This window comes from Mustelus asterias, chromosome 11 (genome assembly GCF_964213995.1).
Source record: "Mustelus asterias chromosome 11, sMusAst1.hap1.1, whole genome shotgun sequence".
NCBI lineage: Eukaryota > Metazoa > Chordata > Chondrichthyes > Carcharhiniformes > Triakidae > Mustelus > Mustelus asterias.
Genome location: NC_135811.1, coordinates 29,210,845 through 29,235,238, shown reverse-complemented (window position 1 = coordinate 29,235,238; position 24,394 = coordinate 29,210,845). Strand labels below are relative to the sequence as shown.

Sequence of the window (24,394 nt, the reverse complement as noted above, 5' to 3'; positions counted from 1 at the left end):
TGACCAGAACTGCGCGCAGTACTCCAAGTGGGGTCTAACCAGGGTCCTATAAAGCTGCAGCATTATCTCCCGACTCCTCAACTCAATCCCTCGATTAATGAAGGCTAGTACGCCGTACGCCTTCTTGACCGCATCCTCCACCTGCGAGGCCGATTTAAGAGTCCTATGGACCCGGACCCCAAGGTCCTTCTGATCCTCTACACTGCTAAGAATGGTACCCTTCATATTATACTGTCTCACAACACCAGGTTAAAGTCCAACAGGTTTATTTGGTAGCACAAGCCGCTAGCTTTCTGGTTAGGTGCACTGGCTATGCTAAATTCTCTCTCAGTTTACCCAAACAGGTGCCGGAGTGTGGTACGACTAGGGGATTTTCACAGTAACTTCATTGTAGTGTTAATGTAAGCCTACTTGTGGCACCAATAAATAAAGTTGAAACAATTCTCAGTGCTGATGAAGGGTTTCCTCTGCAGTCTCCACACACACTGGCAGACCTGGCTACAGTACGAAGTCTCACAACACCAGGTTAAAGTCCAACAGGTTTATTTGGTAGCAAAAGCCACTAGCTTTCGGAACAGGCTGTTCCTGGCTACAGCATTGTTCAGCAGCTGATAGGTGGACGGCCGGCTTCCGGCGCGCGTTGCTGACGTTGCAGGGAGTGGTGACGCGATCAGTAGGCGCCGCCTGCTGGAGACAATGGCCGAAGGGAAAGGCCGCGCGCGGGTCTCCCACCCGAGCGGCGGTTCGCAGCGCTCCATGCCCGGCACCTCCAACGGCACGGCGGCCGCAGCAGCAGCGGGAGGTTCGCAGCGCGGCAGGAGGAACTCGGCCGTCTCCGACTGCACCATGACCGAGGAGGAGGAGCTGGCCGACGGGGGCATCCCGTACGGGGCTCGGGACGATGACCCGAACCGCCGGAGGATGCTGAGGCACCAGTACCGGGAGCTCATCAACAGCGTCCAGCGTGAGTGAGCGAAGGGCGGCCCGGCTCTGTGTGTGTGTGTGTGGTGTGGGGGGGTGGGGCACAGCTCACTCCCGCCACAGCTCACTCCCGCCACAGCTCCTGTTCACTGTCACAGAGAGACCCGGGGGTCGGCACCCCCATCCCCCCCCGTGTGACCAAACTAAACCATCAAATAAAAACAAACCCCTGTAAAAAATTAATACGAATATAATCCATGTCCCTTCTGCTTAGGGCGAGTGTACATCAATACCACAGGCCAGTTTGGTGGCTTTTTCAGTTACTCACATCTGCATAAAAAGATTTACAAGGATGTTACCAGGACTGTAAGGTTTGAATTATAAGGGGAGGCTCGGACTTATTTCCCTGGAGGTGTGGGGTGACCGTATCGAGGTTTATAAAATCATGAGAGGTAAGGTAAGTAGCCAAGTTCTTTTCCCCAGGGCTGGGGAGTCCAAAACTAGAGGACATAGTTTTAAGGTAAGAGGGGAAAGATTTAAAAGGGGCAACTTTTTCCACACAGGAGGTGAAAGAGATGGGTACAATTACAACATTTAAAAGACTTTTGGACAAGTACGTGGATGGGAAAGATTTAGAGGGATATGGACCAAACGCAGCCAAATGGGACTAGTTCAGTTTAGGGAACCTGGTCAGCATGGACAAGTTGGGCCGAAGGGCCTGTTTCTGTGCTGCATATCTCTGACTGTATGACAAATATTTAGGCAATATATGTTGTGGACTGTCTGTTGCCCCCTCCCCCATTCATGGCAATGAAGCAGGCTTACCCTTATTGTGGCACTTGTAAATAATTTTTAGCGGAAGGTTTCATAATGGGCAAGGTTTATAACTCCAATGGAAAATGGATGCAATTGCCGAATGTGATTCTGAGAGCCAGTAAAACTTCCTGACCTCAAAAGTTCAAATTCTCCCCCTGTAATTGGGATGTGGATACCAATCTGGTTTGTGTGAAGCCTGGTGTCTGAGCAGTTTCCCAGCTTCAGAATGTTGTAAAATGCACAGTCCTGTTTATTACTTGCTATCTAATGATAGACTTGATCTATTTCTGCTTGGGCCATAGTGTATGACATTGAGTAATCCTGTCATTATTGCCTTTGAAATATTTAGTATAGAGCTGCAATTCCTCAAGTTCCCACTGCAAGATGTTCATTCTGCTATTTCCTGAAACATTAGTGTTTGTATGAACCAAGATTCCTGGTTGGCTTCATTCCCTTTTGAGAGTTTTGTTTCTCCCCCTACCTACTCTTATGTTTCTTATCCTGGGGTGCATTATGAGGACTTAGTTACAGCTGTAAATTCGGCTGTCATTCTGCCACTAATAAAGAAACCTCATGGATTGTGGTTGTCTTTACATGAGTAAACAATTGCTCCACGTTGTCAATTTGTGCTTGCACCTCTGCATATCTTGGGGTCATGAATTGACCTATTGGATAAGCCCATAGTTGGAGGGTTCCCAATGCCTTAAGTTGTAACTAAAATTTCCATTTGCGTGTTTGTATCCTAACATGGCCTCATCTCCTCTCTATCCCATGTACTTCTCCAGTGTTGCATTCGCAAGTAGGTCACAGCATTTTTGTAAAGTGGTTCCCTGACTTGTATTTTCCTCCTCAATATTTCAGAGAATCGAGAGGATATGATTAGACCCAACAGTAATAAATTAACAGAAGCACTTGAGGAAGCTAACAAACTCTTTTCCAATGGTGAGTACTCTTTATTACTACTCAATATGTCTTTATAAAGAAAAGGTTACAGTGCAGTGAAATCCAAAAGCAAGGACAACTGGCTAATATAGCATTAGCTAGTTTCCTGTTCAGACAATAATTAAAAATATAAAATGTAACTGAAGAATGTCTGATTTTCAGCTTGACTAAAGCTCCTGTCCAGCACTCTTTCTTCCACCCTTAATACCCTTCATGGTCGGTCATTTGGTATTTATTTTGAGACCCCTTGGATTCACAGTGACTTATGTTCAGGAGCTGAATTATGTTGCACAGGCACATCATGAGTTTGAAATCTTAAAATTACTAATGATGCCTTCTCATGTACCTTTCAGTCCGACAAACACGTGAAGCAGCCCTGGACGCACAATTTTTAGTGCTTGCAACAAACCTGGGTCAAGAAAAAGCGAATCAGTTACACACGGATATGATGGTTTTTGACCCATCGGTCTTTGCAGAGGAACTGGTAAGTTTTCAGTGTAAGCAAAAGTACTGGAAAATTAAACTGAAATGTTTTCAAATTCTTCATGAACTTCCAAGGTGGAGTTATGTTTTAACTGCGCTTTATTTTCATTTTGTACAAGACTGCTTTGCAGCTTGCACAATTACCCTGATTAGAGCCATTACTGATTGTAACTGTGATCACTGTATGCACCCAACAGCTTTGGCGCTTGTGTGGTTTAATAATTACTTGTGGGGTTTCACTTTTAAGAACAAGTATTGGACTGATTGATGTGATGCCCATCGATTCTGAACTGACTCTTTTACCCAGGCCCCCTCTCCCGCCCTATCCCTGTAACCCCACACATTTACTATGGCCAATCCACCTAACCTGCACATCTTTGGACTGTGGAAGGAAACCGGAGTACCCGGGGGAAACCCACCCAGGCACGGGGAGAACACTACACAGAGTGTACACGGAGGGTGGCACGGTAGCACAGTGGTTAGCACTGCTGCTTCACAGCTCCAGGGACCTGGATTCAATTCCCGGCTTGGGTCACTGTCTGTGTGGAGTTTGCACATTCTCCTCGTGTCTGCGTGGGTTTCCTCCGGGTGCTCCGGTTTCCTCCCACAGTCCAAAGATGTGCGGGTTAGGTTGATTGGCCATGCTAAAAATTGCCCTTAGTGTCCTGAGATGCATAGGTTAGAGGGATTAGTAGATAAATATGTAGGGATATCGGGGTAGGGCCTGGGTGGGATTGTGGTCAGTGCAGACTCGATGGGCCGAATGGCCTCTTTCTGTACTGTAGGGTTTCTATGATTTCTATGAGTCATCCAAGGTTGGAATTGAACCCGGGTACCTGGAGCTGTGAGGCAGCAGTGATAAACACTGTGCCACCATGTTATTGGTTTCTAATAATTCCCAGTATTTTACACAAATGTTGACTTTGCTTATAGGCAATGGCATTCCTATCGTAGATTTCACAGCATAGGAGGAGCCTTTGGTTTTATGCAAGAGCATATTTAAGATTATGGCAACATCTTATGTTAAATTGAAGTGTAATATTGTCACCTGATTTAATATGCTATTCATTTCCAGATTATGGAGGAGAAATATATAGAGAACACAATCCAGAATTTAACATTTTTCCTTGAAGTTTATTTATTAAAGTTGGAATTAAAGTTAATACATCAACCACAAGTTATTTTACTATTTAATATCAAAATGAATGAATTTATATTTTTCCCCCCTACACACAAATCAAATGCTAATTATAATATTTTTGGGTATAAATCATTCTGTGCAGTTAACATTCATGGGCTTAAATCGACTGGAAACTGAAGGGAGTGATGATGATGACGAATCTGCAGGGTGGCTTCCTAAAGATGCCTGGACCAAACTTGGAAATGAAACGCAAAAATATTTTAAAAGAGCCCCAGCCTTTCATTTTATGTAAGTTGAGCAACTTTCCCTCCTGTTGCCTGTTGCAATTGTAAACTTGCAGTGCTGTAGTCCAAATACCATACAAAGCTGACTATACTTCAGAACTACTTCATTGGCTTGTACCGCTTTAGCAAATCGAGATTGTGAAAGATGCTATTTAAGTGCAATTCTGCCTTTTTGCATACTTGACCATATCTATCTTGTACTGTAGGCTGGGGTCTTTCAAGAGTGAACCTACAGTTCCACGACAGAGAACTGAGAGGCAGAAGAGGGTCCCGACAAAGGAGGAACGTAGAATAATGCCTACACAGGTTTGTTGTTCTGTCAATTTGACTTCAGGCCTGAGTTCAAGCTGTTCCCCCCCCCCCCGCCCCAAAAAACTTGGATTCTATACTGACCTGCACAAATACAAGGAATGTTGTGCAGAGCAATCCAAGTAATTCACTGAAGTTCTCTGACTGGCTTTTGTGGAAACAAAGCAATGTTTTGGACCAGGAACAAAACATTGATCCATTTAGCCTGCACTTCCAAACCTCTCAACGCTTTCTCTACTGAGAGTCCAGAACCACAAGTCTTATTTAGATTATGATAGTGCAGTAATTATCGTGTTAGATGAGCAACCAAAAGTGCGAGTTTAACATTTTAACTCCAGTATAGTTCGGTAAATTGAATTTCATTACATTTACTAAATTGTGGGCTAGCGATGGGGGCGCCGCAGGGTTGACTCTTTCTGAAAGCTGCTCGACTTTTCAGTTCCAAAAACCCAACTGGCTCACTAATATGGAACTATACATTTGGAGAGCTGGTGCAGACATGATGGGCCAAATGGATCCTTCTGTGCTCTTGCGTTTCTGTGAAATCCTTTAGTGAAGCTTGCCTGTCACACCTGGCCTATATGTGACACCAATGACATATTAGGGATTCATTCTGAAATGTCCGCTGAAGTAGCTTAGCGAGGTCCTCTGTTGTTCAGAGCAACTAGAGATGGATGAGAAATGTGGCCTGCATTGCCCATATATTGAGAAGGATTTTTTAAAATAATAAGAGCAAAATGCTGCAGATGCTGAAATGTGAAACAAAAGCAGAAAATGCTGGAAAATCTCAGCATCTGTGGAGAGAGAAACAGAGTGAATGTTTCGAGTCAGTATGACTCTATCTTATTCACTGAATAATGAGCCACACCTTTCTCAGTGCTTTTATTCATAGCGAAGGCCCATAACCACCACTTCAGGGCAATTGGAGTTCGAATTTAAAAGATGTTAGTCTGGCTCAGTCGTAGTACTGTTGCTTTGGAGTCAATAGGTTGTGCTGCCAAGCCCTATTCCAAAGACTTCATGTATTCCAGACCTGCACTTAATAAGAGGGTGGTGCATGAGGTGCCATCTTTCGGACACTGGCCTTGTCTGTTCCTTCATTGTGATGTTAAAGATCTTGAGGCACTGTTTGAAGAAGAGCAGGTAATTTTTTTGTGACCCAGTCAACATTTATCCCTCAGTCAACATCCTTTGAACAGATTATCCATTTGTTTATTTTGTTGTTTCTAGGATCTTATGTGCAAACTGGCTGTCATATGTCTTTACATTTATTAAAGTTCTGACAGTTAACAACTGTTACACTTCAAAAAGTAATGTATTGGTTGTGAAGGGATTTGGAATATCTTGAGATTGAGATCACTTTGCAAGTTTTTTCCTTTCTTACCTGAGGAGTGAGGAAATGTTCTTTGTCACTAGTCTGGATAAAATTAAGATACTGGTTTGGTATTGCATAAATTCAAGTTCTCTCATTCTTGGAGACGATTTGTTTGATGACTTCTACATAAAGATTTATTAGATTTATTGTATTAATTAACCATAGGTTGACTTGGATTTCACAAACTGCATTTATTTCTGAGATCTGGTTTAAATCCAAGATTGATGGGATCAAGACATGTTCTTTGGCTCTCTGACTTCACAGTAAAATGAGTTGGGGCAAGTTAATTTTGGAACTGTCCATAGTTTGACAAAGTTGGCAACTTCACTCTGTGTCCACTGCCAATAAGCACAAGGTTGAGAACTGCCATGCCTGCCAATGAAAACAGGGCCACATAGTGTAAAAGGAAAAAAATAAATCGCTGGAAATAAAAATGGTAGTAGCAAATTCAAACTGTGTAGCTTGGGGATCTTTGGTTTCAGGGAATTTAATTATTGAGATATTTTAAATTTAAGAAATGATTTAATTTTTGAACAACCTACTCTGTAAATCTTTTATTTACAAAAAAAGTTGAAAAAAATGGATGAATCGCACCAAGAAGCCACTGAAAAGGAAGTTGAGAGGATCTTGGGACTATTGCAGGAGTACTTCAAATCTGACCGTGAGTATGATACATACATCATGCTGTAATGTTACTCTTTACAATTAAAAGTATAGAATCAATCTTTGTTATTGCTATTCAATAAGAAGTTTAACAACACCAGGTTAAAGTCCAACAGGTTTATTTGGTAGCAAAAGCCACACAAGCTTTCGAGGCTCTGAGCCCCTTCTTCAGGTGAGTGGGAATTCTGTTCACAAACAGAACTTATAAGACACAGACTCAATTTACATGAATAATGGTTGGAATGCGAATACTTACAACTAATCCAGTCTTTAAGAAACAAAACAATGGGAGTGGAGAGAGCATCAAGACAGGCTAAAAAGATGTGTATTGTCTCCAGACAAGACAGCCAGTGAAACTCTGCAGGTCCACGCAACTGTGGGAGTTACAAATAGTGTGACATAAATTCTGATTCTAGGATCGCATGATAAAGACTCAGGAGGAAAAAAGCAGAAATATTTATGTGAAATAGTGTGACATAAACCCAATATCCCGGTTGAGGCCGTCCTTGTGTGTGCGGAACCTGGCTATCAGTTTCTGCTCCGCGACTCTGCGCTGTCGTGTGTCGCGAAGGCCGCCTTGGAGAACGCTTACCCGAATATCAGAGGCCGAATGCCCGTGACCGCTGAAGTGCTCCCCAACAGGAAGAGAACAGTCTTGCCTGGTGATTGTCGAGCGGTGTTCATTCATCCGTTGTCGCAGCGTCTGCATAGTTTCCCCAATGTACCATGCCTCGGGACATCCTTTCTTGCAGCGTATCAGGTAGACAACGTTGGCCGAGTTGCAAGAGTATGTACCGTGTACCTGGTGGATGGTGTTCTCACGTGAGATGATGGCATCTGTGTCGATGATCCGGCACGTCTTGCAGAGGTTGCTGTGGCAGGGTTGTGTGGTGTCTTGGTCACTGTTCTCCTGAAGGCTGGGTAGTTTGCTGCGGACAATGGTCTGTTTGAGGTTGTGCGGTTGTTTGAAGGCAAGAAGTGGGGGTGTGGGGATGGCCTTGGCGAGATGTTCGTCTTCATCAATGACATGTTGAAGGCTCCGGAGGAGATGCCGTAGCTTCTCCGCTCCGGGGAAGTACTGGACAACGAAGGGTACTCTGTCCACTGTGTCCCGTGTTTGTCTTCTGAGGAGGTCGGTGCGGTTTTTCGCTGTGGCGCGTTGGAACTGTTGATCAATGAGTCTAGCGCCATATCCTGTTCTTATGAGGGCATCTTTCAGCGTCTGGAGGTGTCTGTTGCGATCCTCCTCATCCGAGCAGATCCTGTGTATACGGAGGGCTTGTCCGTAGGGGATGGCTTCTTTAACGTGTTTAGGGTGGAAGCTGGAGAAGTGGAGCATCGTGAGGTTATCCGTGGGCTTGCGGTACAGTGAGGTGCTGAGGTGACCGTCCTTAATGGAGATGCGCGTGTCCAAGAATGCAACCGATTCCGGAGAGTAGTCTATGGTGAGCCTGATGGTGGGATGGAACTTGTTGATGTCATCATAGAGTTGTTTCAGTGATTGTTCACCATGAGTCCATCGCAACAGACACCATCGCAACAGACACCTCCAGACGCTGAAAGATGCCCTCATAAGAACAGGATATGGCGCTAGACTCATTGATCAACAGTTCCAACGCGCCACAGCGAAAAACCGCACCGACCTCCTCAGAAGACAAACACGGGACACAGTGGACAGAGTACCCTTCGTTGTCCAGTACTTCCCCGGAGCGGAGAAGCTACGGCATCTCCTCCGGAGCCTTCAACATGTCATTGATGAAGACGAACATCTCGCCAAGGCCATCCCCACACCCCCACTTCTTGCCTTCAAACAACCGCACAACCTCAAACAGACCATTGTCCGCAGCAAACTACCCAGCCTTCAGGAGAACAGTGACCAAGACACCACACAACCCTGCCACAGCAACCTCTGCAAGACGTGCCGGATCATCGACACAGATGCCATCATCTCACGTGAGAACACCATCCACCAGGTACACGGTACATACTCTTGCAACTCGGCCAACGTTGTCTACCTGATACGCTGCAAGAAAGGATGTCCCGAGGCATGGTACATTGGGGAAACTATGCAGACGCTGCGACAACGGATGAATGAACACCGCTCGACAATCACCAGGCAAGACTGTTCTCTTCCTGTTGGGGAGCACTTCAGCGGTCACGGGCATTCGGCCTCTGATATTCGGGTAAGCGTTCTCCAAGGCGGCCTTCGCGACACACGACAGCGCAGAGTCGCGGAGCAGAAACTGATAGCCAGGTTCCGCACACACAAGGACGGCCTCAACCGGGATATTGGGTTTATGTCACACTATTTCACATAAATATTTCTGCTTTTTTCCTCCTGAGTCTTTATCATGCGATCCTAGAATCAGAATTTATGTCACACTATTTGTAACTCCCACAGTTGCGTGGACCTGCAGAGTTTCACTGGCTGTCTTGTCTGGAGACAATACACATCTTTTTAGCCTGTCTTGATGCTCTCTCCACTCCCATTGTTTTGTTTCTTAAAGACTGGATTAGTTGTAAGTATTCGCATTCCAACCATTATTCATGTAAATTGAGTCTGTGTCTTATAAGTTCTGTTTGTGAACAGAATTCCCACTCACCTGAAGAAGGGGCTCAGAGCCTCGAAAGCTTGTGTGGCTTTTGCTACCAAATAAACCTGTTGGACTTTAACCTGGTGTTGTTAAACTTCTTACTGTGTTTACCCCAGTCCAACGCCGGCATCTCCACATCATTGCTATTCAAAGCAGAATTTAAAAAGCTTTTGAGTGACACACAGTAGAACTGTATTATTCTGTGCCATCTAGCAGTAAACTTACTGCTAGATGGCACTTGAAGGGAGTTGACTATTTCCAGTTACTCTGAGAGCGTTGCATATAGAACTCTATAACAGTTGCCTTTCTTTCTGTCATTTGTTTTCCATTCACTTTTCTTAATCACCTATAAGTCATTGATTGTCCTATTCTTTGTCACATAACCTTGCTCTTCCCATCTAATTTTAATTTACTGAAGAGTGACTTCTCAGTTAATCTTGCTGCCAGCAGTCTGGTTCCCCTGACATTACACACGGCTGCATTTATCCGCCTGCCTCCATTATCAATAGAATAACCATGAACTAATGCAACAATGAAGCACTGAATTGGTCAGAAGTGACTTTGCTCAGAAAGTAACCTTTTGCATTGAGTATGTATATTGAGAGTCAGTTGCTGCAGATACCTTTATCCCATCTTCCTTAACATTTCTCTTGACTCCTTTGAGCAGTCTGAACTCTGATCCACCTTCACACAAGGACAACGTACTTGTAGCACATCAATACCACTGCAGTATTTCATAAGAACATAAGAAATAGGAGCAGGAGTAGGCCATCTAGCCCCTCGAGCCTGCCCCGCCATTCAATAAGATCATGGCTGATCTGATAGTGGTTTAGTTCCACTTACCCGCCCGCTCCCCATAACCCTTAATTCCCTTATTGATCAGAAATCTATCTACCTGTGTCCTAAACATATTTAACGAGGTAGCCTCCACTGCTTCAATGGGCAGAGAATTCCAGAGATTCACTACCCTCTGAGAGAAGAAGTTCCTCCTCAACCCTGTTCTAAACTGACTCCCCCTTATTTTGAGGCTGTGTCCTCTAGTTCTTGTTTCCTTTCTCAGTGGAAAGAATCTCTCTGCCTCTACCCTGTCTAGCCCCTTCATTATCCTGTATGTCTCTATAAGATCTCCCCTCAGCCTTCTAAACTCCAACGAGTACAGGCCCAATCTACTCAATCTCTCCTCATAAGCTAACCCCCTCATCTCCGGTATCAACCTGGTGAACCTTCTCTGTACTCCCTCCAAGGCCAATATATCCTTTCGCAAACAAGGGGACCAAAATTGCACACAGTACTCTAGTTGTGGCCTCACCAGTACCTTGTACAATTGCAGCAAGACCTCCCTGCTTTTATACTCCATCCCCTTCGCGATAAAGGCCAACATTCCATTTGCCGCCTTGATCACCTGCTGCACCTGCAAACTGAGTTTCAGCGATTCATGCACAAGGATCCCCAGGTCCCTCTGCACAGTAGCATGTTGTAATTTTTCACCATTTAAATAATAGTCCATTTTACTATTATTCCTTCCAAAGTGGATAACCTCACACTTGTCAACGTTATACTCCATCTGCCAGATCCTCGCCCACTCACTCAGCCTATCCAAATTTCTCTGCAGACTTTCCGCGTCCTCCATGCAATTCGCTTTCCCACTCATCTTCGTGTCATCAGCAAACTTTGTTACCCTACACTCGGTCCCCTCCTCCAGATCATCTATGTATATGGTAAACAGTTGAGGCCCCAGCACCAATCCCTGCGGCACGCCACTAGTCACCAACTGCCAACCAGAAAAGCACCCACTTATTCCAACTCTCTGCTTCCTGTTAGATACAGTAAGAAGTTTAACAACACCAGGTTAAAGTCCAAACTTCTTACTGTGTTTACCCCAGTCCAACGCCGGCATCTCCACATCCTATTAGATAGCCAATCCTCAATCCACGCTAACACTTTATCCCCAACTCCGTGTACGTTAATCTTCTGCAGCAACCTTTTGTGAGGCACCTTATTGAACGCCTTCTGGAAATCCAAAAACACCACATCCACCGGTTCCCCTCTGTCAACCGCACTCGTTATATCCTCAAAAGATTCCAGTAAGTTAGTCAAACATGACTTTCCCTTCATGAATCCATGCTGCGTCTGCTTGATTGAACCATTCTTTTCCAGGTGTCCTGCTATTTCTTCCTTAATGATAGATTCCAGCAATTTCCCAACTACTGACGTTAAGCTAACCGACCTGTAGTTACCCGCCTTTTGTCTACCTCCTTTTTTAAACAGTGGCGTCACATTAGCTGTTTTCCAATCAGCCGGCACTTCCCCAGAGTCCAGCGAATTTTGATAAATTACAACCAACGCATCTGCTATTACTTCTGCCATTTCTTTCAGTACCCATGTTCTTGTATCAACATGTTCTTGTATCACTGTTCACATACCTCAATAGAATGAAACATTTATCTAATCATGTATAATCTATTCACTGCCTTCACCATTCAGCTCTACTGCACTAACAGTTTGTAATCATCAACTCGTGTATTTTGCTTGCAAGCAATATTGTCTGGTAATACCTGTAATGTATAACGGCTATCATGACACTTTTGCAGGGATTTAAGCTGATTTCCACTGTAATCTGTCATTTTCTCAACCAGGAAGTGCATTTAGAAATGTTTATAAGATTAAGATTTTTTGAGGGATAATGTCACTCTCTGGAAGATATTGATTTTTGAATGTTTTATCTTCAGCTGATACACCGATCAATTTCTTTGACTTTGTAATTGATCCACATTCCTATGCGCGAACTGTGGAAAACATATTCCACGTCTCCTTCATTGTAAGGGTAAGTGTTACAGACCATAATTGACTTGCAGCACAACTACTTGTACTAAAGTGCCCTTTCCGCAAATAGTATTTCAAAGCCTTGTGTGTAAGAGGGAAGAATGTACCTTGCAACAGGGGGATGTTTTATTCTCTGTCTCCTGATCTGTAACCTTGTAGTCTGTTGAGTGTTGGTCATCCGTTTAGTGCCTTGCTTGATAATTTAGGCTATTTACTTGTCGCAGTGTTAGACCAGGGCTTAGAGGAACTCTCATTTGATAACCTTACCTAAACAAGTTCAACAGAGATCATTGGTTTTTCTTCTGCTCACTGTCCCTCCTCTAATTCAGAATTTCTGAAACTGAATTTAGTGTCACAGCTGCTGGCCCAGCTGAAACCAGCTAAGTCATACAGATTGGGAAATTGTATTGGGAAAATATTACAAACATAATTATTTCCAATGCTGTGCTTCCTAAGGATACATCCTTATAAAAAAGAGAAACTTCCCTCCTGCACCTGATGCTGTATTTATATTGCAGCCTTTGCTCAGACCAGTATTAATGCCAGCTCTGGCAGGATTGTACATGCTTTTGAATGTGGTTACTTATATGCTTCAAGCTTTCTTCCACCATGGTTAAATGTTTAGCAAATGTGGGAGGGATCATTAGAATTGTAAATGTCTTGTGGGTTCGAGCCACTTTGTGTACATTTATTAAACCTGGTCTGATGCCCCACTGGCGTTGCACTCTGTGGTGTGAAACTCTTCATTTTTTTATTTGTTCTTAGTTTGGAATCGGATACAGCCCCAACTCCTAAGTTAGTAGTTAAGATTTGAAATGATGGTATAATGTCTTTTCAGGATGGTTTTGCAGCCATTGGACTTGACCAAGACAAACTACCAATCATTGGTAAGTAACTCTCGAGATTTGTCTTAATTTCTTTAAAGCTGGTCTCAGCATATGACCATAACCTTAATGGATGCTAATGCATATTTCAAATATAACAGGACTGTCTTTTTTGAAAAGATAATTAAATCCCATGACATTATTTGAAGAATTTGGGGAGAAAAATGCAGCTATTCGGCTATAGTGCACTTGGGAAGGATCAATAGAATTGTAAATGTCTTGTGGGTTTGAGCCACTTCATGTGTGAATTGGAAGGCAACTTGCTGGCGGTGGCGTTCCCATGTATCTGCTGCCCTTGTCCTTCTAGCTGTTAGAGATTGCAGGTTTGCAAGATGCTGCCAAAGTAGGCTTGGTGAGTTGTTGCAGTGCATCTTATAGATGGTACACAACTATGCTGTTCAAGTGAGTTGAAATTGTTTTCAAATACAAAGTGAAAGAACTTGTATTCATATCATGCATTTCACAACCCCAGACACCATCCAGACTTGGAACTGTATCCCTGTTCCTTCACTGTCATTGGGTCAAAGTCCTGCAAATCCCTTCCTAACCGCACTGTAGGTGTCCCTACATGGACTGCAGTGATTCAAGAAGGCAGCTCGCCACTACCTTCTCAAGGGCAATTAGGGATGGGCAACAAATGCTGGCCTAGCCAGCAACGCCCACATCCTGTGAAAGAATTAAAAAAAAAGTCGGCAACACTTATCAGGAGTCTTGTCTCTAACATGAAATGTAATTTGTAATATGAATGAGCTGGAATATCATTGAATGTCCAAATCTTCCTATTTACAAACACAGTGGACCAAATTATTGGATAATTTTTTTAATGATTAGGATTATATATTGTGCATGTTCGAAGTATAATTATGGTCTTCCTTCACTTCATTTTGTACAGAGCCCGCTGTTGCAATCAGTGTTTATCTATCCAGGCTCACCAGGCATAGTGCTGGAGAACTGTCACTCTTTCCAGAATCATTTCCTGGCAAGACTCGGTGGTTTCAACAACTTACATTTTATATATTCCCTTTTAACATAGGAAAATATCCCAAGCCACTTCATCAAACAAAATTTGACAACTTGTGGATAACTCATTCTACCAAACCTATTTCTTTTGTCTCCGTGTGTCTGATCTTCTACTTGAACAGGGCTAGAACTATAGATTCCTTTATAATGTGTTGAGTAAAGGAATCACCAAGTGTATCAAGAAGCCTTATGGACATGGAGACACCTGATCTGTTCCCGGTCTAGACTGAGTTTGATGATCTCTGTGGAGTCAAGAATTGGGGTTCTCCATTTGGCCCCATAATGCCTGGATAGTAGAGCGGTGAATTAGTTAAGATTCATGTTCCTTATGATCAGTGATCCTGATATTCTTACCCTTTAGCTCTGATATCCTCCGCAGTAAAATAGCTAACTGACTTTATCTACCCAGGCTCACCAGGCACGGTGCTGGAGAACTGTCACTCTTTCTAGAATCATTTCCTGGCAAGACTCAGTGGCTTCAACATTTATATATTCCCTTTTAACATAGGAAAATATCCCAAGCCACTTCATCAAACAAAATTTGACACACAACCTCAAAGGGAGCCATATGACCAAAAGTTTGAACAAAGAGGCAGGTTTCAAGGAATGCCTCAGAGGCAGAGGGTGATGGAGGGAATTCCGGAACTTGGGGCCTTGGCAGCTGCAGGTGTGGCTGCCAGTGGTGGAGAGATTAAATTTGCAATGTACAAGAGACCAGAATTGGAGGAACGGAACACAGTATTTCAAGAAATTTGTGGAGGAAGATAGGGAGGGGAGGGGCAAGGCCATGGGTGGATGAGAGTTATAAAACTGAGGCTTTGCTTATGTGGGATTTATGATATAGAAACAGACCATGCTGGTATTTATACTCCACCCAAGCCTCTTCCCATCTTTCTTTCTCTAAATCTATCATTTCTCTTTGATGTGCCTGTTGAGCATCTCCCTAACTGCATCTACACAATTCAATCACTCCCTATGGTAGTGAGTTTCGGATTCTCACCACGCTTCGGGTAAAGAAGATTCTTCTGAATTCCCCATTCGGATATCTCAGTGGATTTTCTAACTTGGAAGTTTATCGTTGTCCCTTCACTATAGCTCAGTCAAAATCCTGGAAGTCCTTCCCTATCGGCACTGAGTGTACCTGCACCTCAGACTGCAGCAATTCAGGAAGGTAGCTCACTGCCACTTTCTTGAGGGCAACTAGGAATGGGCAATAAATGCTGGCCTAGCCACATCCTATAATTTTTAAAAAAATCTTGGATTGATGGCCTTTAGGTTATGCTCTTCCCTACAAGAAGGCTTTTTGAGCTTGTGATCCTAATTTTCATGCTATCCTGTGAACTAGAGTACAGACAGTATCATTGTTCACCGTGAAAGTTTGAATTATATCGGCTATTTTTTTTGTGGGCCTGCAGCCATTGAGATCTTATGGATTACTGCTGTAAACTTGAGTCTGCTGCATAAGCACTTAAGGTTTGCATAATGTAGCCTTTAAACCAGTCAGTCTGAACAGATTCAAACTTAAGTCAGAGATATAGTTATTTATCTCTATCAATTGGTATTTGTCAATGCATATGCAGTGGTCATGTGCAGGGTGGCATAGTGGTGCAGTGGTTAGCACTGCTGCCTCAGCACCAGGGACCTGAGTTCGATTCCCGGCTTGGGTCACTGTCTGTGTGGAGTTTGCACATTCTCCTCGTGTCTGCATGGGTTTCCTCCCACAGTCCAAAGATGTGTGGGTTAGGTTGATTGGCCATGGTAAATTGCCCCTTAGTGTCAGGATAAATACATGGGACGATAGAGATAGGGGCTGGTGGGATTGTGGTCGGTGCAGACTTGATGGGCCGAATGGCCTCCTGCACTGTAGGGATTCTATGATTCTATAAATCTTGGGTATTCCTATATCAAAGGAAATTTGTATTTTGTGTGATTTTATTTGTAGAGCCAGTAAGTGAAGGTGTGGATAATGAAAGACCACAACAACAAAGGCAACAAACAGTTATTTCTTTGAGTCAACAGGAATGGAAGGTAGGTGTGGTAACTAAAATGAGACTGCTAGAAAATCTTGCGACCAAATCATATTCAGGGAGGTTTTATTCTAAATTATCCTGTTGTAATGTAATGGTTTTACTCTTTTTTTTGAAGCAGCTCATACACCTGTATAGGATGATGTGAATATCATAAGTTTTCAGATAACATTTCCACTTATTCTAACTGCTTCTACTAACCGAGGCTACTTTGAATCTGTAAAATACCACTTCAGACCTTCAGTGTTCTAATATTCTGCTTAGGAGCAGCAGAAAAAATGTTACTTGTGTTAGGAAAGTGGTAATGAAATAAGGGCAGAGCTTTTTAGCATGTTGAATCAATGTTAACCTTTACAGTCGACCACTGTTAGGCTTGGACGTCAGAAATTTTGATATATCTCATTAACAAGGCTATTTGTATAAACTTGCCATTTTTATTAATTTAGGTGCCTTTTTTAGCTAAAAAAAAAATTTTATGTACGTGTTCTAATACAAACTATTTTTTTATTTTATAGGAAATAATTGATACATTTGAAATAGCAGATGCGATGATACCAGCATCCACCCAAGGAAATTGATTAAATTATTTCATATATTTAATGTGCGTAGCCTTTTAACATATTCATTTTTATAAAATGTACATTTCAGACTACCTAATAATGTTTATCATTTCTACTCTTATGGACAGGAGACAGAGACAATACTGAACTCCTGTATTCTCTCACTGTCTATCCATAAGCAGAGAAGTGCTTTACAAAAATAGGCTGTGGTCCTTATTGCAAAAATGCTTTGTTCAAAGTGACTTGCAGCACACACTCTTAGGATTAAATTGGAAGTTTAGTTTATTCAAACCGGGGGGGGGGGGGGTTTAAGGGAATAGAAAAGAAGGGCTTTTCAATTATGAATAACTTAACAGTAAAAGGAATCAAGAAATGGATGTCAGTTCACATAATTGCCAAAATCCAAATCCAGAGGGTTCCCTCCCGAGGAAGTTGCAGTTCATGCGGGTTTCTGGCTGATGGCAGAAGTGCAGAATTCCTTTAACGATAATGGCAGTGCAGTGAGATGAGGTTACTATTCAGAGACTTGTCTGCGAGACAGGTGGTGGCCAGTGGTAGTCAGATAAACAGGCTTCAAAGAGGCTCAGACTTGTAGCGAACTGCTTTGAAGTTTACAGGTCAGAGTTAAATCAGCAGATCTCCTTTTGAGGCTAGAAATATAATATCAAAACATTGTCCAAAGGCTTAGAAGCTTGAGTCAGGTGATCATTAATTAGTTAACTGCAGTTTAACAAATCGTTTCTGGGCTTCTGGCCGAAATCCATTGTTCCCCTTTGGAGCAGTCGTCCACAGTCCTGTTTTTTAAAAATTAATTTACAGGATGTGGATGTTGCTGGCTAGGCAAACATTTATTACCCAATTCCTAGTTGCTCTTCAGCTGGTGGCGAGCTGCCTTGTTGAATGTAGTTGTTGAATTGCTGCAATCTCTAAGGTGTCGGTACACCCACAGTGATGTTATGGGGGGAGTTCCAAGATCTTGACCCAGACCCAGCAATAATGAAGGAGTGGCGATATAATTCCAAATCAGGATGGCGAGCGACTTGGAGGGGAAGCTACAGGTGCTGCAAGTATCTGTTCTTGTCCTTCCAGATGGTAGTGGTTGTGGAAGGGACATTGGTGAGTTCCTGCAGTGTATCTTGTAGATGGCACACATGGCTGCCACTTTTATTGGTGGTGGAGGGAGTGAATATTTGTCAAAGGGGTCTCAATCAAGCGAGCTGCTTCGTCCTGGGGGATGTCAAGCTTCTTGAGTATTGTTGGAGCTGCACTCATCCAAGCAAGTGGAGACCATTGCATTACACTCCTGGCTTTTCATACTCTAATTTTATTATAAGTCTGTCCGGTAACTTGCACTTTTTTAAAATAATGACCCAATTTGTTTTATGTTTACAGGTGTCTTATCCAAAATCTCTAGAAAATTTGATCTTGGAGAAATGAGGATTTTCTTGTACATATGGCTTAGGAAGTTTCTACAGTAATGTAATAAAATGTCTTCATGTGTGTTTTTTTACAGTTTCATTTTTGAAAATTGAAAATTACAGCTACATTTTGTCTAGATGTATTTGCGCATTTAGTTTTTTAAAAAAAATAAATGGTTGATATTTCCTTTTGTTTGAGAGACTCCATGAACAAAATTATGCATGATTTGGATATGTCGGCGATGGACTGGGGTAAACACAGTAAAAAGTCTCTCAACACCAGGTTAAAGTCCAACAGGTTTATTTGGTAGCTAGTGGCTTTTGATACCAAATAAACCTGTTGGACTTTCTCCTGGTGTTGTGAGACTTCTTACAAAATTATGCACACATACAGGATCGGAATTAAATATTGTTAGTAATTTTGAACATTTGCCTCATACTTCAAAATGCTTGAATGTATTACTAAATTTGTGGTCTTTCAAATATATTTCTGCCTTGATATATTTAGAAAGTTTAGATAAAATGTGAAGCATTTGTGGACTGGTACTAGCTCTTCAACAAGAGCTGCCTCATCTTCTATTTTCTTTGCTTCTCAAAAACTTACCCGACTATTGAGGTGAGTAATTATAACCCCAAAAATTGGTGTATTTATACCGGGCAAAAAGTTCAAACCCACCTTGAAGCCATGCACTTCCATTTTTAGCAAATCCAGTGGATGACCGATCTGTTCTGAAGTGAGCCTCCCTTTTTAATATTTTTATTTTAAATTTTGGGTTTCCTTGTTGTTTGGAAACTTGGCAGGTAAAAAGGTGATGAACAGGACTGGATCCATTTGCAGCACTGCTGTGGGTCAAGAGGAGCTGGAATGTTTTTCTTTTATTAGTGTCACAAGTAGGCTTACATTAACACTGCAATGAAGTAACTGTGAAAATCCCCTAGTCGCCACACTCCGGCACCTGTTCAGGTACACAGAGAATTTATCATGGCCAATGCACCTAACCAGCACATCTTTCGGACTGTGGGAGGAAACCGGAGCACCGGAGGAAACCCACTCAGACACGAGAGAACGTGCAGACTACGCACAGAAAGTGACCCAAGCCAGGAATTGAACCCAGGCCCCTGGTGCTGTGAGGCAGCAGTGCTAACCAGTGTGCTTACCTGTAAACCAGCCCTCCTCTGTAAATCTCCTCCTTGTCTGCTGCAGGCTTTCTCAGGTAGCCAGTCTATCAGCAAAGAAACACAGAGAGGAAAACTAAAAGGTTCTACGGAACATTTAGGAAACAGTACACCCAGATTTCCCATCTATAACTCCATCACTCCAAATGCATTGCCCTATGGGCCATAATATAGGTTCTAAAACTATTCTGAAATCCATTACTCCCCTTGGAAAATATCCTGTTCTTCTAGAATTAATCCTGAGACTGCCTCCTTTCAATATCCGATGGACAATATCTTTTGATGATTGATCCTGTTAAAAGTTTTCAGAATTCAAAACCAGTTTTAATTTTTCCTTAACCTTGTTAGGAAAAGGATTTCCAATGGAAAAGATCCCACTTTTCCAGTTCTTCATAATGAGAATCCCTCATTCAAGATATTGTGATTAATTTTGACTTCATCTTTCATAGCTCCAAAATATAATTCAAATTGCTCTTTATTGAACTGCCACCTATCTGCCCACTGCACTTATTCTCAGAATCTTCCAGATTCAGAATCCTCTTTTTGCTTTACACTTGCATACAGTTCTTGTACCTCTGTTTTAACTATTTTAGATGAAGGCACAAAATGATAATCTATTACCCATACCCACATCCCAACAATCTGAAAAACATCTAACTTTTTTTTTGTCCGTTTGATATACTTCTGTGTGGTATATTCTTTGTAATGTATATCTTAATATTGTTAGGAAACAGATCAGAAACTCCAAAGTAAATTGTGAAATTAGCCTAGACCCAAATTTCTTTTGATTTTGGCATAAGGAGTTTTGCACCAGCTATGATTCGATTGACACAGTATGAAGCTTTTATTAAAACAATCTTTATTTAACAACACAGTTAAAATATGACAATGATTTAGTATAACTTTTACCAATTAAAATACTTAAACATGACAAACTTATAACTCCTATAAGCTAGCTATCTCTATAGTTCCAATTTAAGCAATATCCCCACAGACATAAATCTCTCTTCAGAATAAGTTAGCACAAAAAAAAAGTAATTGGCTCACGTGGATGCTTGATTTCCAGCCTTTGAACTCCTGGACACACACACACAAACGCACCTGTCTTCTGACTCCCATATAGTAGCCTCCAGAGAAAGGGACTTATTTCCTGGCAGATCCCAGTCTCCAAATCCAAAGAGAAGAAAGAGAGAAAGCAACCTCCAAAATCCCAAACAGCAACTGACTTGCTTGCTCTGTAAGCCTGGCCCTGCCTAGTCTCATGATTTGTCCTGTCAATTGACCTAATCAAGTTCTACTCTTCTAAAACAAACTCGGGAAAACACTAAAACAAAAGAACAGCATTAACTCAGATTAAAACAAACACTTCAGTAATTAAGATCAAATATGCTGCTGCAATAACAACGAGCCACCAGTTACAGACAAAGCGACACCGACACGTAGAACTGACTGCTTAAAAAAAAAATTCTTGCACAAGAAATATGACATTTCTTAAAGGCACAGTATCGTCACAATTTTATCATAGGATTTTACAGTGCAGAAGGAGGTCATTCGGCCCATTGAGTCTGCACCGACCACAATCCCACCCAGGGTCTATCCCCATAACAACATGCTTTTACCCTAACTAGTCCCCCTGATACGAAAGGACAATTTAGCATAGCCAATCCACCTAACCTGCACATCTTTGGACTGTGGGAGGAAACCAGAGCACCCAGAGGAAACCTACACAGACATGGGGAGAATGTGCAAACTCCACACAGTCACGCAAGCCGGGAATCGAACCCGGGTCCCAGGCACTGTGAGACAGCAGTGCTAACCTCTGTGCCACCATGCTGCCCCATAACTCTTCATAACTGGTATTTTGTAATGTTATGAAAATCTGTGTGCAATATTTATTGCATCCATAGCGACTTTCCTCAAAACATGCAGATTGTTTTGCCATGTGTACTTAGCCCAAAGCTAACTACTGGCAATTTCAAATGGTATTGTGAACTGAAAATTTGCTCTGTGGTATTGAAACTTTAAACATTTTCTGTAACATTATTTTTGTCAATGCACACCACTTTACAATCAGCGTTTTTGAGTACATTGATAAATTTGATTAATAATGTAGTAGTCAATTGATCTTTAGTCAATTATTGCTCACTGGCTGATTATTCATTTTCCTCTACATGGAAGCTGTTATTTTTCCCCATGATTATTCATGGGCTGCTCTCTGTGCTCTGCAAGGGAAAATGAAAACAGACTAATCAGTTCCTCCTCTGACCTTGCAATACATAATTTTCTCACCAAGCATACAGGAGACTTGGGGATACAGATGCTTGGTATTCTGATAGGTAGAAATAAGGCTGTTGTAGAATCATAGTTATTACGGTGCAGAAGGGGGCCATTTGGTCCATCGTGTCTGCACTGGCTCTCCAAATGAGCATTACAACTTCCTGCCATTTCCCCATACCCTTGCTCATTCAAATAATCATTCAGTGCCCACTTAAATACTTCGATCGAGCCGACCTCTATCACAGTTGCAGGCGAGTGTTTCACTCGCTGTGTGAAAGTTTTTTCTTCTCGCATCACATTTGCTTCTTTTGCTTTAAATCTGTGTCCTCTTATTCTCTCTCCTTTTACGAGTGGGAACAATCTATCCTCATAACTGAAGTTCCTCATCCCAGAACTGTACACAATATTCCAGCTGAGATCTAACTAGTGTCTTGCACAAGTTCAGCATAACCTCCTTGTTCTTGTACTCATGTCCCTCTTAATAAAGCCCAGGATACAGTCTGCTCTGCCACCTTCAATGATCTATGCACATATGCACCCAGGTCCCTCTGCCTTTGCATCCCCTTAAGAACGTGATTCCTTAAGAATTTTCCTTGTTCTTCCAACTGAAATGCATTACTTCACACTTCTCTCCATTGAACTTCATCTGCTACCTATCTGTCTACCAACTTGTCTATGTCCTTTTGAAGTTCCACATTGTCCTAACAGTTCACAATGCTTCCAGGTTTTGTATCATCCACAAGCTTTGAAATTATCCAGCCTGAAAAATATCCATGAACTGTTACTCGCTGTTGCTATTACACAGCTAATTTTGTATCCACCTTGCTAATGTCCCTTTAACTCTGAGCTATAACTTTTCTCACAGGTCTGTTGTGTGGCGCTGTATTTAATGCCTTTTTCAAGTCGCCCGCCTAATATGCTTTTTCACCTCTTTTGAACCTTATGTATTCTGCTTGGTTCTCGATTGTATTTTCTGTCAGGAACCTGCAAATTTGTTCCTCTATATCCTTCCCACTGGTTGACGGTCTTATTCATGAAGGCCGGCCTTCTTAACCTTGCCCCTTGCCTAAGGTGTGGTGACCCTCAGATTAAATCACCACCAGTCACAGCCTATGGTCATCTGGGACTATGGCGATTTTACTATGGCCTACACCAAGCAATGTAATTGCACCTTTTTTGTTCTTTAGTTTGTGCCAAATTGTCCTTAAACCCTCTGGGACATCCTTTCTCCAGCAATGCAATGTTCTCCTTAACCAATACCCACCCCTCTGCCTCCTTTTCATTTCCAATCCTTTCTGAATACCTTGTACACAGGAGTATTTAACACCCATTCCTGCCTTTCCTTGAGCCAGGTCTCTCTCATCACCACAATATCATATTTTGATGTGGTAATCTGCACCTGTAACTCCCCGATCTTATTTACTATCCTCAGTGCATTCATATACATGCCCAATAACCCTGATTGAGACTTTATTTTCTGCCTTACTCCGACTCCACCTAGTCCCAAAATATGTAGATTAGGTGGATTTGCCATGTTAAACATGTGGGGTTATGAGGATAGGTTGGGGAGAGGGCCTGGGGAAGATATTTTGTCAGAGAATCAGTGCAGTTTGATGGGCTGAATGGCCTCCTTCTGCACTTTAGGGATTCTATGATTAACTTCCTATTGTCTATACTAATTCTATTTGCCTCTCCCAGTATTTTGTGCACCCTGGCATTCCACTCTAATATTCTTTCCTGGTTCCCACGTCCCCACCGAATTAGTTTAAAGCCCTTCCAATAGCACTAGCAAAATGCCCCGCAAGGAACTCGGGCCCAGCTCTGTTCAGATGCAACTCATCCAGTTTGTACGGGTGCCATCTTCCTTGAAGCCTGTCCTAGTTTCCCAGGAATCTGAAGCCCTCTTTTCTGCATCATCTTTCCAGCCATATATTAATCCAATGTATTTTTGTATTCACTTGCACGTCACACTAGGAATAAATGAAGCTTGCTACTTTTGAGGTCCTGTTTTCTAATTTTCTATCTCGCTCCCTTCTTACCTAAGTCATTGGTACCAATGTGGAGCAGGACCTCTGGCTGTTCACAAAACAGAATGACTTCCCTATTCCAAACTTTCCTCGTTCTATCACTTTATTTTGTATGTTATTGTAAATCTCACACTTACATATTTTAATGTATTGATTTGTTATTAATCTGGTTAAGAACCAAGGCAAAATGCTAGACATTATATTTGACATTTAGATCAACAACAATCCGAACTTTGTATTTAACTTTTAGCAGAAGGAGTACATAGGGAAAATGTTTAATGCGATTGGACTGAGATTACAGATGCTTTTGATAAAAGGTCACTTGACGTCAATATATCAAAGGAGGAGGTGTTGAGTAAATTGCATTAAGGTAGACAAGTCCCTGGAGCTGGATGGGATTTAACCCAGGTTACTAGGGGAGAAATAGCTGGGGCTTTAACAGATATCTTCACATCCTCTTTGACCACAGGCGAGGTTCCAGAGGACTGGAGAATAACAAATATTGTTCCCTTGTTTAAGAAAGGAAGCAGGGATAATCCAGCAAATTATAGGCCGGTGACCCTGACATCAGTGGTGGGGAGGTTTTTGGAGAAGATACCTAGGAATAGGATATATGCACATTTGGAGGAAAATGAACTAGTTAGTGAAAGGCAG

At 42.3% G+C, this 24,394-nt stretch overlaps 1 protein-coding gene across 1 annotated transcript; it reads left to right on the top strand.

The window, feature by feature from the left end:
- The first annotated feature begins 662 nt into the window (after nucleotides 1–662).
- Nucleotides 663–18,446, top strand: nsmce4a (NSE4A component of SMC5/6 complex). The gene is made up of 11 exons (XM_078223374.1): nucleotides 663–964; nucleotides 2,599–2,679; nucleotides 3,033–3,163; nucleotides 4,446–4,591; nucleotides 4,794–4,893; nucleotides 6,842–6,932; nucleotides 12,258–12,352; nucleotides 13,190–13,238; nucleotides 16,198–16,283; nucleotides 16,798–16,883; nucleotides 18,235–18,446. The coding sequence occupies exons 1-10, from the start codon at nucleotides 697–699 to the stop codon at nucleotides 16,858–16,860; spliced, it is 1,110 nt and encodes a 369-aa protein (XP_078079500.1). The 5' UTR covers nucleotides 663–696; the 3' UTR covers nucleotides 16,861–16,883; nucleotides 18,235–18,446.
- Nucleotides 18,447–24,394: the final 5,948 nt, after the last annotated feature.

Coding starts and splice junctions, on each gene's coding strand:
- nsmce4a (XM_078223374.1), top strand. CDS start 697: ATGGCCGAAGGGAAAGGCCGCGCGCGGGTCTCCCACCCGAGCGGCGGT. Junction 2,680..3,032: donor TAACAAACTCTTTTCCAATG/GTGAGTACTCTT, acceptor TGTACCTTTCAG/TCCGACAAACACGTGAAGCA. Junction 13,239..16,197: donor AGACAAACTACCAATCATTG/GTAAGTAACTCT, acceptor TTTTATTTGTAG/AGCCAGTAAGTGAAGGTGTG.